This window comes from Triticum aestivum, chromosome 2B (assembly GCF_018294505.1).
Source record: "Triticum aestivum cultivar Chinese Spring chromosome 2B, IWGSC CS RefSeq v2.1, whole genome shotgun sequence".
NCBI classification, from domain to species: Eukaryota; Viridiplantae; Streptophyta; class Magnoliopsida; order Poales; family Poaceae; genus Triticum; species Triticum aestivum.
The window spans coordinates 169,973,008-169,993,084 of NC_057798.1; the positions used below are offsets into that span (position 1 = coordinate 169,973,008).

Consider the following 20,077-nt stretch of genomic DNA (forward strand, 5'->3'; position numbering starts at 1 on the left):
TTTCAGGTTGAAGTTTCTTGACATAAGCATCGCATCCCCAAACTTTTAGAAACGACAGCTTAGGTTTCTTCCCAAACCATAATTCATACGGTGTCGTCTCAACGGATTTAGACGGTGCCCTATTTAAAGTGAATGTAGCTGTCTCTAGAGCGTATCCCCAAAATGATAGTGGTAAATCGGTAAGAGACATCATAGACCGCACCATATCTAATAGAGTGCGATTACGACGTTCGGACACACCGTTACGCTGAGGTGTTCCAGGCGGCGTTAGTTGTGAAACGATTCCACATTTCCTTAAGTGTGTACCAAATTCGTGACTTAAGTATTCTCCTCCACGATCTGATCGTAGGAATTTTATCTTTCGGTCACGTTGATTCTCTACCTCATTCTGAAATTCCTTGAACTTTTCAAAGGTCTCAGACTTGTGTTTCATTAAGTAGACATACCCATATCTACTCAAGTCATCAGTGAGAGTGAGAACATAACGATATCCTCCGCGAGCCTCAACGCTCATTGGACCGCACACATCGGTATGTATGATTTCCAACAAGTTGGTTGCTCGCTCCATTGTTCCGGAGAACGGAGTCTTGGTCATCTTGCCCATGAGGCATGGTTCGCATGTGTCAAACGATTCATAATCGAGAGACTCCAAAAGTCCATCAGCATGGAGTTTCTTCATGCGCTTGACACCAATGTGACCAAGGCGGCAGTGCCACAAGTATGTGGGACTATCGTTATCAACTTTACATCTTTTGGTATTCACACTATGAATATGTGTAACATTACGCTCGAGATTCATTATGAATAAACCATTGACCATAGGGGCATGACCATAAAACATATCTCTCATATAAATAGAACAACCATTATTCTCGGATTTAAATGAGTAGCCATCTCGTATCAAACGAGATCCAGATACAATGTTCATGCTCAAACTTGGCACAAAATAACAATTATTAAGGTTTATAACTAATCCCGTAGGTAAATGTAGAGGTAGCGTGCCGACTGCGATCACATCGACCTTGGAACCGTTCCCGACGCGCATCGTCACCTCGTCCTTCGCCAGTCTCCGCTTATTCCGCAGCTCCTGCTGTGAGTTACAAATATGAGCAACGGCACCGGTATCAAATACCCAGGAGTTACTACGAGTACTGGTAAGGTACACATCAATTACATGTATATCAAATATACCTTTAGTGTTGCCGGCCTTCTTATCCGCTAAGTATTTGGGGCAGTTCCGCTTCCAGTGACCCTTCCCCTTGCAATAAAAGCACTCAGTCTCAGGCTTGGGTCCATTCTTTGACTTCTTCCCGGCAACTGGCTTACCGGGCGCGGCAACCTCCTTGCCGTCCTTCTTGAAGTTCTTCTTACCCTTGCCCTTCTTGAACTTAGTGGTCTTATTGACCATCAACACTTGATGTTCTTTCTTGATTTCAACCTCTGCTGACTTCAGCATAGAAAATACTTCAGGAATGGTCTTTACCATCCCCTGCATATTGTAGTTCATCACAAAGCTCTTGTAGCTTGGTGGGAGCGACTGAAGGATTCTGTCAATGACTGCCTCATCAGGGAGGTTAATATTCAGCTGGGTCATACGGTTGTGCAACCCAGACATCTTGAGTATGTGCTCACTGACAGAACTATTTTCCTCCATCTTACAACTATAGAACTTGTCGGAGATGTCATATCTCTCGACCCGGGCGTGAGCTTGGAAAACTAGTTTCAGCTCCTCGAACATCTCATATGCTCCGTGATGCTCAAAACGCTTTTGGAGCCCCGGTTCTAAGCTGTAAAGCATGCCGCACTGAACGAGGGAGTAATCATCAGCACGAGACTGCCAAGCATTCATAATGTCTTGGTTCTCTGGGACGGGAGCGTCACCTAGCGGTCCTTCTAGGACATATTGTTTCCTGGCAGCTATGAGGATGATCCTCAGGTTCCGGACCCAGTCCGTATAGTTGCTGCCATCATCTTTCAGCTTGGTTTTCTCTAGGAACGCGTTGAAGTTCAAGTTGACATGAGCGTTGGCCATTTGATCTACAAGACATATTTGCAAAAGGTTTTAGACTAAGTTCATGATAATTAAGTTCATCTAATCAAATTATTGAATGAACTCCCACTCAGATTTGACATCCCTCTAGTCATCTAAGTGTTACACGATCCGAGTCGACTAGGCCGTGTCCGATCATCACGTGAGACGGACTAGTCATCGTCGGTGAACATTCTCATGTTGATCGTATCTTCCATACGACTCGTGTTCGACCTTTCGGTCTCCGTGTTCCGAGGCCATGTCTGTACATGCTAGGCTCGTCAAGTTAACCCTAAGTGTTTTGCATGTGTAAAACTGTCTTACACCCGTTGTATGTGAACGTAAGGATCTATCACACCCGATCATCACGTGGTGCTTCGAAACGACGAACTTTAGCAACGGTGCACAGTTAGGGGAGAACACTTCTTGAAATTGTTGTAAGGGATCATCTTATTTACTACCGTCGTTCTAAGTAAACAAGATGCATAAAACATAATAAACATCACATGCAATTATATAAAGTAGTGACATGATATGGCCAATATCATATAGCTCCTTTGATCTTCATCTTCGGGGCTCCATGATCATCTTGTCACCGGCATGACACCATGATCTCCATCATCATGATCTCCATCATCGTGTCTTCATGAAGTTGTCACGCCAACGACTACTTCTACTTCTATGACTAACGCGTTTAGCAATAAAGTAAAGTAGTTTACATGGCGTTCTTCAATGACACGCAGGTCATACAAAAATAAAGACAACTCCTATGGCTCCTGCCGGTTGTCATACTCATCGACATGCAAGTCGTGATTCCTATTACAAGAACATGATCTCATACATCACAATATATCATTCATCATTCATCACAACTTCTGGCCATATCACATCACATGACAATTGCTGCAAAAACAAGTTAGACGTCCTCTAATTGTTGTTGCATCTTTTACGTGGCTGCAATTGGGTTCTAGCAAGAACGTTTTCTTACCTACGAATAACCACAACGTGATCTTGTCAACTTCTATTTACCCTTCATAAGGACCCTTTTCATCGAATCCACTTCAACTAAAGTGGGAGAGACAGACACCCGCCAGCCACCTTATGCAACTAGTGCATGTTAGTCGGTGGAACCGGTCTCACGTAAGCGTACGTGTAAGGTTGGTCCGGGCCGCTTCATCCCACAATACCGCTGAAGCAAGATAAGACTAGTAGCGGCAAGCAAGTTGACAAGATCTACGCCCACAACAAAATTGTGTTCTACTCGTGCAAAGAGAACTACGCATAGACCTAGGCTCATGATGCCACTGTTGGGGAACGTTGCAGAAAATTAAAATTTTTCCTACGGTTTCACCAAGATCCATCTATGAGTTCATCTAAGCAACGAGTCAAGGGAGTGAGTTTGCATCTACATACCACTTGTAGATCGAGTGCGGAAGCGTTCAAGGGGATGGTGATGATGGAGTCGTACTCGACGTGATTCGGATCACCGATGACCAAGTGCTGAACGGACAGCACCTCCGCGTTCAACACACGTACGGTACGGGCGACGTCTCCTCCGTCTTGATCCAGCAAGGAGGAAGGAGAGGTTGAGGAAGACAGCTCCAACGGCAGCACGACGGCGTGGTGTTGTTGGTGCAGCAGTACTCCGACAGGGCTTCGCCAAGCACGTACGGAGGAGGAGAGGTGTTGGGGAGGGGAGGGGCTGCGCCTTGGCTTGTGGTGTGGCTGCCCTCCCCTCACCCCTCTATTTATAGGGGAAGGGGCAAGGGGGGCCGGCCCTCTAGGGGAAACCCTAGAGGGGGGCGGCGGCCAAAGGGAGAGGGGAAAGAGGGGAGGCTTGCCCCCCCAAGCTAGGGGGGCGCCCCCTTTAGGGTTTCCCCCTCCCATGCCTTAGCCGCATGGGCCTAGGTGGGGAGGCGCGCCCAGCCCACCAGGGGCTGGCTCCCTCTCCCACACAGCCCATGTGCCCCCCCCCCGGGAGGGGTGGCCCCTCCCGGTGGACCCCCGGAACCCTTCCGGTGGCCCCGGTACAATACCGGTATGCCCCCGAAACTTTCCGGAGTCCGTTTAACAACTTTCCATATATAAATCTTTACCTCCGGACCATTCCGGAACTCCTCGTGACGTCCGGGATCTCATCCGGGACTCTGAACAACACTCGGTAATCACATACAAGTCTTCCTATTAACCCTAGCGTCACCGAACCTTAAGTGTGTAGACCCTACGGGTTCGGGAGACATGCAGACATGACCGAGATGCTCTCAGGTCAATAACCAACAGCGGGATCTGGATACCCATGTTGGCTCCCACATGCTCCTCGATGTTGTCATCGGATGAACCACGATGTCAAGGGTTCAAGCAACCCCGTATACTATTCCCTTTATCAGACGGTATGTTACTTGCCCGAGACTCGATCGTCGGTATCCCAATACCTCGTTCAGTCTCGTTACCGGCAAGTCACTTTACTCGTACCGTAATGCATGATCCCGTGACCAGACACTTGGCCACCTTGAGCTCATTATGATGATGCACTACCGAGTGGGCCCAGTGATACCTCTCCGTAACACGGAGTGACAAATCCCAGTCTCGATCCGTGTCAACCCAACAGACACTTTCGGAGATACCTGTAATGCACCTTTATAGTCACCCAGTTACGTTGTGACGTTTGGTACACCCAAAGCACTCCTACGGTATCCGGGAGTTACACGATCTCATGGTCTAAGGAAGAGATACTTGACATTGGAAAAGCTCTAGCAAACGAACTAATCGACCTTTGTGCTATGCTTAGGATTGGGTCTTGTCCATCATATCATTCTCCTAATGATGTGATCCCATTATCAACGACATCCAATGTCCATAGCCAGGAAACCATGACTATCTGTTGATCACAACGAGCTAGTCAACTAGAGGTTCACTAGGGACATATTGTGGTCTATGTATTCACACGTGTATTATGATTTCCGGATAATACAGTTATAGCATGAATAAAAGACTATTATCATGAACAAAGAAATATAATAATAACACTTTTATTATTGCCTCTAGGGCATATTTCCAACAGGGTTAGCTCGCTTTTTGTTTTTTCTCATGTGCTAGCCTCTTATGTTGGTCTGTAAAACCATGTAACCGTTCCTTATTTTGGTTGCGCTCTGCATTGTGGGGTCTCTTCGATTTTGCGGATTTGTAAAACATAGGAATAGAAAGAAAAAAGAAAAAAAATGAGTGGCATGTCATCTTGGATTCTACAAGAATAGTATGAGTGTTTGATTGTGCACAAGAAAACATCAAATGGTTGGAGCGAATGAAAATTTTCCTATGAAATTATTACAAATGAATTCTAAGGAAAATTTCTATGGGTTGTAATCATACAAATCAAACAAGGCGTGCAAGAAAAACAAATCTTAGGATTAGAATCCTTCTAAACTCCTTTAGAAATCCTTTTAATAAAAAAACTTGATAGGGTTACACTACATGAATCAGGTAATTTGTTGTCAGCCTTTTGTCGGGACAGACGACAAAGACCAAACTGTGTTTTTGCCATGTAGTACATGTGTCAAAGACTACTAGGTTTTTGCCATGTAGTACAGTGTCAGATTGCGGGCATGTACTGCATCAGTTTTTTTGGTAATGTTCGCTTTCTTTCCTTTTTCTCTTCATATATCCAATAAATTGTATACTTCTAGTATCAAAAGTAATGGAAAGGGGAAAGGTTGGTTGAAAAAATATAGCATGAAAATAAATTTAGTTTCCATTTTCTCATTCATTCAATCAATTTGTAGTCCATTACTGTGTTTTTCATACTTCAAATTGTTAGCACTTAGTTTTGAGTATTAATGTTAAAATATGGTACCAGTAACTTTTGTAGCGTTCCTATACCAGACATGGAATTCCCAATTTTTGATTATGACTTTCTCACGGGAGTAAATTGTGTTGCAATATTTGCAGGTGCAAACAAGAAAATGGTACGTCTATGCTTTAATCGGCTTAAGTGCAAATAAGAAAATGATTCGTCCATGCCATACCTGGCTGAGATTTTGTTAAGGCACAATCGATTCCGAAAAGTGATCTTCATTTTACTAAAAAGTGCATTTTTCTCACTTCCGAAAAAGGTACATGATGCACTTTCCATGAAATAAAGTTGCACTTTTCAATGTCAATTGGGACTCGACAAAATCTGAAGGGATTGAATTTTGCAAAATCAGTACAAATAACTTAGGGCATTGAGTGGTCACTTAGAAATAAATTTTCACATTCAACTCGAAACCATGATATGTAGATGCCAACAAGAAGTATGAAATCAAGGCATACACTCGCACGTGGTAAAATCAAATTCATAATACCTTGAGTTTCTGCTACAAGACCAGGGTTGAAGTCGTGCTACGTACCCTGGACTTGGCTCCTCGACCATGAGGAAGGTTCCACTATACGTTATTTACCTTATAATGTATAATGTGCATAGTAAGTTACCCAAGCCTCCGTCGACCGCTATGCGACATCGCCATATTTGGCATAGAAGTGACGTGACATTATCAGCAAAAACAAGTAGTAGAAGAAAAGGTCATGCAATTTTTGTATTCCCTTCGTTCCTAAATACAAGTCTTTTTAAACATTTTAAATGGATTATAACATACGGATGTATGTAGACATATTTTAAAGTGTAGATTCACTCACTTTACTACGTATATAGTCACTTGTTGGAATCTCTAAACAGACTTATATTTGAAAACGGAGGGAGTATTTCAAGATAAACATATCGCCTCACTATTACTCTTGGAGTAACATGAAGCGCAAAATACTTGGAGTATACATATTCTTCTTTGCCCGAGGTATTCGCCAAGCATCAAAATGTTGCACTTCCGCATCAGAAATTCGGAGAGGTGGGCCAGCCCTTACGCCCTATATATAGACCCGGATTCCACCGCCCCAACCATCAAACCACCTTCCTCTCCCTCCTCCACTCCCCCCGAACCATCGCCATCACATCTTCTCCTTCTCTTCGTCCGTTGCTCCCGTTGAAGCCCACGCACCTTGTTGCTTTCTCCCACCGCTTCTTCGGTCTCCCTCCCTGTGTCGGTCCGTGCTCTCGTCATGACGAACCACGCCGCCTTTGCTGCCGAGGACGCGGTCACCGCCGTGGCGGCGCCGGCGCAGCCGGGTCGCCATTTCGCGTCGTTCCCGCCGCGGAGAGCGCGCGACTGCAGGAAGGCCGCTCTGGGCCGCATGGACCTCGCCACCTCGGGGGTGCTGATGGCCGGGTCTCTGCTGGACTCGATGAAGGCCTCCTCGCCCCGCCACGCCATGTCCCCCGCCGGCGCCGACCACGAGGAGTGGATCGTAAGTTTCTTTCTTTCACATGCACCCATGGCTGCTGCTTGCTCTCTTTCTCACCCTCCCTCCCTCTCTTCAACTAATTATTGACGAATCTTTGCCTGGATCGCAGGAGAAGCACCCGTCAGCATTGGAGTGGTTCGAGGGCGTGCTCGCGGCGGCTGAGGGGAAGCAGATCGTCATGTTCCTCGACTACGACGGCACCCTTTCGCCGATCGTCGAGGACCCCGACCGCGCCGTCATGACCGAGGAGGTCAGTCTCCTTCCTCCCTCGTTCCGTATCTTCTGCATCCTTTCCGCGACGCGATCGAAGCAGAGCATGCTCTGTTTACAGAGGTTTCCTCCGCAGTGTCCTGTTCTCATTTTTCTCTTTGATTGACGCAGATGAGGGAGGCGGTGAGGGGCGTCGCCCAGCATTTCCCGACCGCCATCGTGAGTGGGAGATGCAGAGACAAGGTACATTCCAGCGCCAACATATCCTCTAGTGCTACTTTCTTGGTTCCTTGCTGCTGCTGCTGCTGCAGCCGTTGCATTTTTTTTGTTGCTTTCTTGGTGCTGTAAAAGAAGCCGGATTGTTTTTTTCTCCCTCTCCTCCGGGGGGCCCTAGCCTTGCACCTCACACCACGGCTCCACCAGCGTGCACCGTAAACGGAATCTTCCAGGTTCCATTTTGTTATATTTGGCCGTGATTTTCACCGTCCACATGACATGGCATGCATGCCGCATTTGGTTTTATGAGCGTTAGCGATAGCGATAGCGATTGTTTTTATGAGCGTTTCCTCGCAGTACTACTTCCGCCCACAGAAAGGCCGGGACCCTTTTGCTCATTCCTGTATGTTTTGCCTACGCACGAAAAAAAAAAGATCACTGTATTTGTATTTATGGTCATGTGTTGCGGTGCAAAATATACTCAGGTGTTCAACTTTGTGAAACTGGAGGAGCTGTACTACGCCGGGAGCCACGGCATGGACATCAAGGGCCCCACCAAAGTGTCCAACCACAAGGCAAAGGTTAGTTAAGTTAGTCGACATCTCCCTTTCTCCGAATTTTCTTCTTGACTTATTCTCTCTCTCTGTCTACAGTCCTCGTGAAAGAGACTTTTCTTGGCCCTAATTTTTTTGTTTGCTGTAATTAAGTCGCTTGTGAGCTGCGTGATTGAGTGGTTGTTCGGTTTGTCTACGCAGGCTGACGAGGTTCTGTGCCAGCCGGCGACCGAGTTCTTGCCTGTCATTCAGGAGGTAGGCATGCACGACCTGACCCTGTGTTTCACCAGTGAGAGATTAATTTAACTACGTACTGTACCTGAGAAATAATATTCCTAATCAACGAGTACTAATCTTGGTGTACTTTTTTTCTCGCCATCGAGTCCACTACACTGCTACTAGTACACCTAGCTACTAATAGAATACTAGCTAGAATGTAAACGATTTGCTGACAAGTGTGGTCCGGATGGATTAATTTGCAGGTGTATGAGACGCTGACGGCGAAGATGGAGTCCATCCCGGGGGCCATGGTGGAGAACAACAAGTTCTGCCTCTCGGTGCACTTCCGCTGCGTCGAGGAGGCGGAGTGGGACGTTCTGGGCAGGGAGGTGAGGGCGGTGCTGCACGACTACCCGAAACTCTGCCTCACCAAGGGGAGAAAGGTTCTCGAGATCCGGCCCTCCATCGAGTGGGACAAGGGATACGCCCTCAAGTTCTTGCTCAAGTCTCTCGGTGAGTTCTTGCACGGCACATCACAATTGTCGTAACGGTGGCGGTTTCTTTAATGGAAATCGACGGCGCAGCCCGTTGATTTGTTTAGAAAAAGAAAAAACACATCACATAGTAAATGCATAAGTGTTGATGCTGCTTCATATTCCCCCTGTTCGGAATTACTTGTCGCAGAAATGGATGTATCTAGACGTATTTTAGTTCTACATACATCCATCTTCGAGACAAGTAATTTCGAACGAAGGGAGTACACGTCTTGTTAGTTACTTGCTTCATAAATATTCACACTAGGTTTTTGGATGGTTTTTTCCTTTGCAGGCTATGCGGGGCGCGGCGACGTTTTCCCGATATACATCGGGGATGACCGCACGGACGAGGATGCATTCAAGGTATAGTACGCGCTGCACCTGTCCTCTCTTTTGAGCTGATGCGCTCTATCGATCTAGTCCGATGAACTGAGCCCTTTTTTGCAAAAAATAAAAAAAATCAAAATAGGTGCTGCGCAACATGGGACAAGGCATCGGGATCCTCGTGACCAAGTTTCCAAAGGACACAAGCGCGTCCTACTCTCTGCGTGAGCCTGCTGAGGTATACAATACTCCACTATATGTATGTATATATGCATTGATATGGAATGTATATTAGCTGCATGCCTATTTTTGTGCAGTCATTTTATGCTTTCTAAAGTTAGCACGGCTAGATAGCTACCTACCTAAAGCAACTACTATATATTGTGGTCACTGTTGCATTAGTAGGGCTAGCTAGCAGTTAGGTGTATGAAATGTTCGGCATGGCGCTTTTCTTCTACTCCCTCCGTTCCCAAATAATTGTTTTTCTAGCCATCTCAAATGGACTACAACATACGGATGTACGTAGACATGTTTTAGAGTGTAGATTCACTCATTTTGCTCCGTATGTAGTCACTTGTTGAAATCTCTAGAAAGACAATTATTTAGGAACGGAGGGAGTAGTAAACATGGGGTTTTGAGTTTGACATGAAATTTGTTTTCATATGTGTAACCAGGCTTGGTCATGTTATGCAGGTAAAGGAGTTCCTGCGCAAGCTGGTGAAGAGCAACGGGACAAAGAAGGGGTAATTCATTGATCAACAGCCCTCTAGCTCTAACTCAACATGGAGATCGAGCAACCTATATAGCTAGTGCATCAAGTCTAGCTTGTTCCTTCTTGGACTTGGTGGTGTCTTTGGCGTTTGATTTTAGTAGAACAATGCATGCATGCGTGTTGGGATCGATGTATAAGATCCAGATCGAGCAGTGCTAGGCCTTGGCTTTGAAGGTTTCTATTACTGTATCCTTCTCGCAAGGTCTTGTAATTAGCCTTCCGTTATTAGCTATGACAGAAATGGGAGTGACAAAGTAGCCCTCCCTTTTCTCACCCCGCACTATAAAAATGTTCTCGCTTGCTTCCTTCCTCGTTAGCTTGTGATGATGTGATCTCTGTTGACAAGTAGCTATGCTAGTTGTCACTGCTGTTGGTGGGAAAAGAAAATACGGCATGCGATTAAGGGAGAACTTAAACAACATGGCATGCGATCGAGTCTCTGTTGCGAAGTGCACAGTGCATGCATATGGGTATGCACAGACGGATTTGCCAACAGTTCGTAAACGCATGGACCGTTCGTGTATGCATGTGTGAGAAGTCAGAACTACCAAGGCCGGCCGGCCGGCCTGCTTGCTTGCCCCTGTACGGCCAAGCCTGCGCCTTCAGATCAATGCATGGCATGGCACTGCATGCTGGTAGCGTAGTAAATTCCGCAGACCGATTACCGAGAAGACGGATCGAGTAGTGCATGCGATGCCATTGCTACTCCTCCTTCTCGATCCAGGAAGAGAGATCTGGCTGGTCTGTGGGCTGGGAAAGCTGCCGCTTGCTTCTGCGCGCTGCTGCTGCTATGCATGCATGGACGGATCGACGCGTCATCAATGGGGTGGCGCCAAAACGTTGCCCTCGAAAAGGGCCTGTCTGCTGGATCAGCAGTGGCCGGGTACTCCTACTTGGATCGCACCATTTCTCCACGGGTTCCCATGGGTAGAAACGGCAAGGATCCCACATGGTGGGCGACGACTGAGCTCTCATCGATCGAGCTCTGTGTCTGGGCCTCTCTGCTTCTGCTTGGACCACGCATGCATATGCATGGCGACGAGGCCGGCCGGTAGCTTTCCTGGCTCGTTGAGTTAATGCGCGCGCGTCGAGCACGACGAAGATCGCAGCGGAAACAATGCGCCGATGCCGATGCCGATGCCGATGCCGATGCCGATGCCGACATGCAGCTACCACCGCTCCGTCCCACGGCAGGGGCTAGCTAGCTCCTCCCTCTGTGGAGTCTGGAGTCGCCTTTTCCGGGGCCGCACATGTTCCCCCCTGACGGCCAACGGACCGAGGCCCCGGCCGGCCGGCCTCCCCCTGCCCTGCACGCAGCAGTAGCTAGCGTACGTCTCATTAACTTCGGCGTATCGGCCGGTGCAGCCTGCGCTCGAGCAGTCCCTGCGCCCATGCTTCCATCGATCTCGGTCGGTCGCAGCATCGAATCACGTGTCACGACCAAGAATACTCTACTACTCCTACTACTTGGCTCACACATGCATGCATGATGATGCATCGCCTTCACCTACCTGGCTGTGATTAAACATCCACCCCCTTTGTTTAACTGATCTCGCAACCAAACATACTATATTTTGACGTCGATCGATCGGCACTGATTCGATCCTCGGTTGATCGATCTCCGCCTTGCAAGTTGCGACGGCAGACAGCGCAAGCACCGATTATTATGTGCTCCAGTTCTTTACGGTCGGAGTAGAAACAGTAAGGGAACACCAAATCTTCTCGAATATGGCCTACACACACCCATCGGAGACAGTAAGCTACTCCCTTTTAATTATTCTCCCGCCCTTTTGGCCCAAACGAGCTAGCGAGACGTCGACATGGGCATCACCACATTCATATATGGAGATTCTCCTTCCATACGCATGCTTGAGAATTTCTCCTTCCGATTTCGTCGAAATTTCTCGCCCAGACGTAACTTGGACGCGTACGTACAGCAGCCGGTGCTGATGCTGATGCCTTTTGCCGTTGCATGTGATGGGGTGAATCGGCATCAGAGAACCAACATGAATAGGAAACAATAAAGCGATCGATCAAAGGCATGGTGTGGGGGTAGCTAGCCAAGCTAAGAGCATTACTAATAGAACCCTCAAACCCTCAAACATTTGTAGCAGTTTTAAGGATTGAGAAGTGCCAGTTTTTGACACTTTTAAGGGTTGAAAAACAGGGGCAAAGACTAGAACCCTCAAACCCAACCCGTAAACTGCTTTAAGGGTTGGATTTGAGGGTTCTAGTCTTTGCCTCAACCCCAACCTTTAAAACTGTCATTTCATATATCACACATTTCATCATATGACATATCACAAATTCCATCACAATTGACATAAAACAGTAATCATTCTAGTTATTATTACAACACCGAATAAAAACAATAATCATTCAAATTATTACAACAATGTTTGAGCAAAGTTTGACATGGTGTAGAAATTTCAGAATTTGCCATGTTTTACATTTGTCGTGTTTTTAGATAAGAGCAATCCTACATTTGCCTTGTGACCTGGGACCCAAAATTTGCCATGGCAAAAAGATTATAGTTGTGTAAAAAAAGCATGATAACTCAAAAATGAGAACTGAACTTACTGCCCAAAAATTCAGTTATGTATCAAGGTGGCAAAATGTTCGTGTGTTCTGTAAAATAGCATGGCACATTTATCTAAGAGTTTGTTCTGTTCATATTTATCTTGAGATTGGCATGGCAATTTGATAGCATCTAACCTTTTTGTATGGCAAAACTGAAGAAAAACATCAACTTATACCTGAGGAAAATCTAAAGCCAGTGACAGTTCAGTGGCCACGCTGCTGCTCCCCATCATCAAGCACAGCCCACGCTGCAACTCCACTTTGAGGAATACTTGGCATGCCGGTGCACAGGCTCACCGAGAGCGCAATTTCGCCGCTACTCCCAACATCAAGCATCTCTCCCACCCATCCTCTTCCGCAAATCGCTCGAGGCCGCCGCGGTGCTGTGCTTCACGCCGCACTCGAGGCCGCCGCCATGCCCGCGCTCGAAGCCTCCGCCATTGGTGCCCGCTCCTCGCACTTCAGCTGCCGTTGCTAGGTGCCTGCCGAGGTCCTCCCGCCGAGGCCGTTGCGGGACCTGCGGGACTCCTCGACGCGCGGCAACCGGTGATGCACGCGGCGGATGCGGTAGTCGTCGGGTGGAGTCGCGCGGCTGCCGCAGGACCTGCCACTCTTCGTCGCTGCCGCAGCGCTGCGGAGCTCCTCGTCTCGCGGTCGCCGCCGAAACGCATGGGGGGTGGGGGATAGAAAGTGGGCGGCGGGGCGGTGCGGGGAGGCGGAGGGGCGGCCGGGGATGGAGCGCCGGGGCGCGGCGGGGCGGAGCGCCGGGACGGGGCGGAGCGCCGGGACGGGGCGGGGAGGCGGCCGGGGCAGGCCGGGGAGGCGGAGGGGCGGCCGGGGCGGTGCGCGACGGGGCGCGGCGCGGCGGGAGGGGAGGCGGGCAGGGTGGCCGGAGGCACGGCGGCGGCTGGATCTGGGGAGGGAGCTGAAAACTCCCTCCCGCGCGAACGAGAGGAGGAAACCGGGTCGGGGAGGGGTTGGGCTGCCAACCCCTGTTTCTACAGGCTGGGAAGGAGTATAGGGGTTGAGCCTCTAAAAAAATTTAAGGGTTTAAGGGTTAAGGGGTTCTATTCTTGCGATTTTTTCGTCTCAACCCGTAAAAAAACAGTTATTTTTAAGGGTTTGAGGGTTTAGGGGTACTACTAGTAATGCTCTAACCAGTTACGAAGCACCGATACGGCCAGAACTGGTGTATCGGCGTACTGCACGCCACCGATACTCGGATACGCAGGATACGGCTCCGATACGTGTATCCTAAGAGTATCCCGATTTTTGACTTGAAAAGAAAGAAAATAATTCCGATACGCACTGTGGAGACGGCAGGATACGGGCTGGACACGGCAAGGACGTCGCCAGCCCCGAGCCCAATAAGAAGCCCACAAACCTAACCCTAACATTTGCTCTGTACTCTCTGTATCGGACGGGGGACTGCAGGAGCGCACAGCCGCCGCTGCCTGAGTGGCTCGCCGCCGCCGTCTCGACTGACTCTGACTGGAGTGTTCTCCGCCGCCGTCGCAAGAGCTGCTTCTTGTGTGCTTGGCTGACTGGTTCCCGTGTGCTGGCCTGACCGCTTGTTGTGTGCTCGTCTGATTCCCCCCGAGCCCCGAGTGATGTGTGCTTGCTTCTTGGTATTGCTTGCTTGCTGATGTGTGATGCTACTGCCCACTGCTAGGGAAGCTGCTTGGTATCTACTCCAAGTTGCATGTTATGTCTCTATCAATAACCACAATCAATACTATATATGCTGCCCGTTTAGAAACAAATCCACATTCTCAGGGCATATTTGTATAGAACAACAATGCAATTTTTTATCCCTATGTGTAGCTAAAATAGTGGTTTTAGAAATTTAGCATGAAGATGTGTTTTGATCTCACACATTTTATTATGTTTGTTTTTACTACATGTCATTTTATTAATTATTTATATATACTCGCCGTATCGCCGTATTGATGTTTCTAGAAATTGCCGTATCCCATGTCGCCGTACCCGTATCGCCGTATCAGTGTCGCCGTATCGGTGCTTCATAGCTAACCAGGCACAACCACCCGTGCCTCTGGACCAGAAGCAAGCATCGCCTAGCCGGCCACACAAGCGTAGCACAAGCCCTCTTTATGGCAGCCTAGCTTGTACTCGAAATGCTCCATCCATGCCTTAACGTGCAAGAACACAGCACTAGCGGACAACGGCGCCACTATGTGTAAAGCGGTTTTAGCAAGTGCCCCATTGCTGAAACTGGTCAGGCAGGCCACGAGTTGGACTCCACTTGACTGTTCATGCATTTGGACACCGTAAAGTTTATATTCTTGGTCCCCAGAAACTGCACTTTCGTGAAAATGTCGTCGTAGCCGCGAGTGACCGAAAATCGGTGCCTTGTCAGTGGCACATGAGTCCGGTGTAACGAGCATTTCCCTCGGTACATATGAGGATGTCCATTTGATTTTTCTGCATGCACCTACCAATGGTTTACAAGTGGGGGACCTGACCTAATTGGTTGCCACCTTTGGTCGATCGTCGTGCCATGCGTGGAAAGACACATGGTGACCCATGCTTTGGCGCCCAAAAGAACAATTAACTGCGTGCCCTAGCTAGGCTTGCATGCATAAACAAGGAACCGACACACACTTGCCGGGTTGGAATAATTGGAGGCACAAGAGAGGGAACGCTTGGGAGCCAACCACTTAACCTCAAATCTGTGGGAAAAGCAAGGTCGCTTTCCCCTGATATAACAAATGATTGGTGTACATGCGTGACGGATCGATCTATCTAGGCTGCAAACGCATAAGATATTGCTGAACTGAGCGCCACTCGTGGTGAATCGGTGAATCTTCCTCTTCTTTATGTGTCTGGATGGAACCCTAATATTTAAGCATGTCACGAATCAGGGCTACAAGGGGCGATCACATGCTGGTCACATTCGCGAGGCAGTGAGTGTTAAAAGGAGCTCTTTTCCTCTTCTTAGGTCCAAAGCGATGACAAGACCGTGCACATGATCGCCAAGTTGCACCAGTACTGGCTTTGCTAGATAGATGGATAGCTTTATGTTTTTATCGATCGCTGCGTGCGTGGTGCAAGGTGGTGCGTGGTGGTCCTGTCCTGGGTACGTAGCTAGCTCGAGCGCGCGCGGCGGCCGCCGTGGTCTCGTGCGTGCGTGGGTTCGCCGGCGGGTCACGGGGCCAGCGAGTGGCCACGGCGGAAAGGGCAAAATATACGGAGGAAAGACGAGTAAAGCGGGGAGAAAACTAGTGTGCCATCTTCATTTTTTCAGAAAGGAGACGGGCAAAGCGAAGAGGCTATGCGTGCATGGCCGCCGGGTGGCTGGCCGCTATGCATACGCATGGCTGTACGTATCAGCGTCACAGGATTGAGCAAGATTGCACGCGAGATCCGGCAGCGTTTAGTACGTAAATTATTGGTGCTTTGCACCTTGCTTGCTGGAGGTGACTGTAGCTGGAACTGAACTTCTTGGCACACAGTATTGTATCGACAGCCCAGCTAAAAAAAGGTATGGTATCAACGACGAGATTTATTGCAATAGAATTTAACCAACAACTTACATAATAGTAAATGAATTGGACGCGCAAAACGCGCGACCGTTACCCCTAATCGATGCAACGCGATGTCGCAAGGCTCTCCACGTAACCGCAACCGTTCACGCTGGAACGATCAAAGGCACGGTCACACGTCATCCCGCTGTCCGCTGAACCCATCAAGTTTTCCTTTACTTTTTCTGATAAAAACACACCCTTTTATTATTTAAACTTCCACAATGTCGTCAATACAAAATATGTGGATGGGCTACTAGCCCCGTGGCCAGAGCACGGTGGGGTCTCATAGCCGACGCGTGTCCAAGCCACGGCTCGAGCGTTGTATATCACATTCCCCTCTTAGTTAAAAAGCCTAACTAACCAAACATGGCGTCCTATAGGAAGGGATGTTGACACCCTCGCCAAATTGTATGCTTCAAAATTATTGGCGCTTTGCACTTTGCTTGCTGGAGGTGAACTGTGTCTGGAACTGAACTTCTTGGTACACAATATCATATCAGCAGCCCAGCTAAAAAAAGGTATGGTATCAACGACAAGATTTCTTGCAATACAATTTAACCAGCAACTTACATAGTAGTAAATGAATTGGACACGCATAACGCGCGACCGTCACCCCTAATCGTGGCAATGCGATGTCGCAAGGCTCTCCATGCAACCGCAACCGTTCGCGCTGGAACGATCAAGACACGGCCACACGTCATTCCGCTGAACCCCATAAAGTTTTCCTTTTATTTTAATGATAAAAACACACCCTTTATTTAAACTTCCACAACATCGTTAATACAAAATATGTGCATGGGCTACTAGCCCCGTGGCCGGAGCGCGGTGGCGTCTCATAGCCGACGCGTGTTCAAGCCTTGGCTCGAGCGTTGTATATCACATTCCCCTCTTAGTTAAAAAGCCTAACTAACCAAACATGGCGTCCTGCAGGAAGGGATGCCGACACCCTCGCCAAATTGTATGCTTCAAAATTATTGGCGCTTTGCACTTTGCTTGCTGCAGGTGAACTGTGTCTGCAACTGAACTTCTTGGCACACAATGTCATATCAGCAGCACAGCTAAAAAAAGGTATGGTAGCAACTTACATAGTAGTAAATGAATTGGACGCGCATGACGTGCGACCGTTACCCCCAATCACCGCAATGCGATGTCGCAAGGCTCTCCATGCAACCGCAACCGTTCGTGCTGGAACGATCAAGGCACGGCCACACGTCATCCTGTTGGGGAACGTAGTATTTTAATTTTTTTGCCTACGATCACGCAAGATCTATCTAGGAGAAGCATAGCAACGAGCGGGAAGAGTGTGTCCACGTACCCTTGTAGACCGAAAGCGGAAGCGTTTAGTGACGCGGTTGATGTAGTCGAACGTCTTCATGATCCGACCGATCCAAGCACCGAACGTACGGCACCTCCGAGTTCTGCACACGTTCAGCTCGATGATGTCCCTCGAACTCTTGGTCCAGCAAAGTGTTGAGGGAGAGTTCCGTCAGCACAACGGCGTGGTGACGGTGATGGTGAAGTAATCCACGCAGGGCTTCGCCTAAGCACTACGTGAATATGACCGGAGGCGTAAACTGTAGAGGGGGACGCCGCACACGGCTAACAATGTTTTTTGTGTGTTCTAGGGGCCCCTCCCCACATATAGATAGGTGGGAGGGGGAGGAATCCTACTTGGGGGGCCTTGTCCAATTCGGCCTCCCCCTTCCAAAAGTGTTGGAGGGGGAAGGAAAGAGAGGGGGGAGAGAAGGGAAGGGGAGGCCGAATCCTCCTCTTTCCTTTCTCTCCTCCCCTCCTTCCTTCTCCTCCTATTTGGCATATATGGGGCGCACCAGCCCACTAGGGGTTGGTCTGTCCCACCCTTGGCCCAATAAGGCCCATATCTTGAAGGAAATATGCCCTAGAGGCAATAATAAAGTTATTATTTATTTCCTTATTTCATGATAAATGTTTATTATTCATGCTAGAATTGTATTAATCAGAAACTTAGTACATGTGTGAATGCATAGACAAAACAAAGTGTCCCCAGTATGCCTCTACTTGAGTAGCTCGTTTATCAAAGATGGTTATGTTTCCTAACCATAGACATGTGTTGTCATTTGATGAACGGGATCACATCATTCTCCTCGTTACCGACAAGTCTCTTTGATGGACAAGACCCATTTATTAGCTTACCATTATGATCGTTACAGTTTCATTGCTACTGCTTTCTTCATGACTTATACATGTTCCTCAAACTATGAGATTATGCAACTCTCGAATAGCGGAGGAACACCTTGTGTTCTATCAAACGTCACAATGTAACTGGGTGATTATAAAGGTGCTCTACAGGTGTCTCTGATGGTACTTGTTGAGTTGGCATAGATCGAGATTAGGATTTGTCACTCCGATTGTTGGAGGGGTATCTCTGGGCCCTGTCGGTAATGCACATCACTATAAGCCTTGCAAGCAATGTGACTAATGAGTTAGTTGCAGGATGATCCATTACAGAACAAGTAAAGAGACTTGCCGGTAATGAGATTGAACTAGGTATTGAGATACCGACGATCGAATCTCGGGCAAGTAACATACCGATGACAAAGGGAACACCGTATATCATTATGCGGTTCGACCGATAAAGATCTTCGTAGAATATGTGGGAGCCAATATGAACATCCAGGTTCCGCTATTGATTATTGACCGGAGACGTGTCTCAGTCATTTCTACATAGTTCTCGAACCGGTAGGGTCCGCACGCTTAACGTTCGATGACGATCGGTATTATGAGTTTATGTGTTTTGACGTAGCGAAGATAGTTCGGAGTCACGGATGTGATCACGGACATGACGAGGAGTCTCTAAATGGTCGAGACATAAAGATTGATAAATTGGATGACTATATTCGGACACCGGATGAGTTTTGGGGGTCACCAGATAATTATCTGTGTGCCGTGGGGTTATCAGAACCCCCGGGGGGGACTAATGGGCCAACATGGGCCTTGTGTGTGTGAGAGAGGAGGGAGCCATAGGGCTGGCCGCACGGCCCCCCCCCCTTGAGGAGTCCGAATTGGACAAGGAGGGGGGGCGCCCCCTCTTCCCTCCCTCTCTCTCCCTCTCCTTCCTTCCCCCTTCCTCCTCCTAGTTGGACTAGGAAAGGGGGGGGGGGGTCCTACTCCTACTAGGAGGACTCCCCCCTCCTTGGCGCGCCCCAAGGGCCGGCTGGCCTCCCACTTGTTCCTTTATATACGGGGGCAGGGGCACCCTAGAACACAACAACAAACATTGTCTTAGCCGTGTGCGGTGCCCCCCTCCACCATAATCCACCTCGGTCATATCATTGCAGTGCTTAGGCGAAGCTCTGCATCGGTAGCTTCATCATCGCCGTCATCACGCTGTCGTGCTGACGAAGCTCTCCCTCGCCACTCAACTGGATCGAGAGTTCGAGCGACATCGCCGTGCCGAACGTGTGCAGATCACGGAGGTGCCGTACTTTCGGTACTAGGATCGATCAGATCGTGAAGACGTACGACTACATCAATCGCATTGTCATAACGCTTTCGCTTACGGTCTACGAGGGTACATGGACTACACTCTCCCCTCTCGTTGCTATGCATCACCATGATCTTGCGTGTGCGCAGGAAATTTTTGAAATTACTGCGTTCCCCAACAGTGGAATTCGAGCCAGGTCTATGCGTAGATGTTATATGAACAAGTAGAACACAAGTGAGTTGTGGGCGATAATAGTCATACTGCTTACCAGCATGTCATACTTTGATTCGGCGATATT

General features: G+C 48.4%; 1 protein-coding gene across 1 annotated transcript; it reads left to right on the top strand.

Annotated features, from left to right (window-relative positions):
- Nucleotides 1–6,973: 6,973 nt before the first annotated feature.
- Nucleotides 6,974–10,497, top strand: LOC123040969 (trehalose 6-phosphate phosphatase RA3). Its single transcript, XM_044463676.1, has 9 exons — nucleotides 6,974–7,363; nucleotides 7,470–7,610; nucleotides 7,742–7,813; nucleotides 8,272–8,367; nucleotides 8,542–8,595; nucleotides 8,823–9,072; nucleotides 9,388–9,458; nucleotides 9,565–9,657; nucleotides 10,113–10,497. Exons 1-9 carry the CDS (start codon nucleotides 7,118–7,120, stop codon nucleotides 10,164–10,166), a joined length of 1,077 nt encoding a protein of 358 aa, XP_044319611.1. The 5' UTR covers nucleotides 6,974–7,117; the 3' UTR covers nucleotides 10,167–10,497.
- Nucleotides 10,498–20,077: the final 9,580 nt, after the last annotated feature.

Coding starts and splice junctions, on each gene's coding strand:
- LOC123040969 (XM_044463676.1), top strand. CDS start 7,118: ATGACGAACCACGCCGCCTTTGCTGCCGAGGACGCGGTCACCGCCGTG. Junction 7,814..8,271: donor GTGGGAGATGCAGAGACAAG/GTACATTCCAGC, acceptor AAATATACTCAG/GTGTTCAACTTTGTGAAACT. Junction 9,073..9,387: donor GTTCTTGCTCAAGTCTCTCG/GTGAGTTCTTGC, acceptor TTTCCTTTGCAG/GCTATGCGGGGCGCGGCGAC.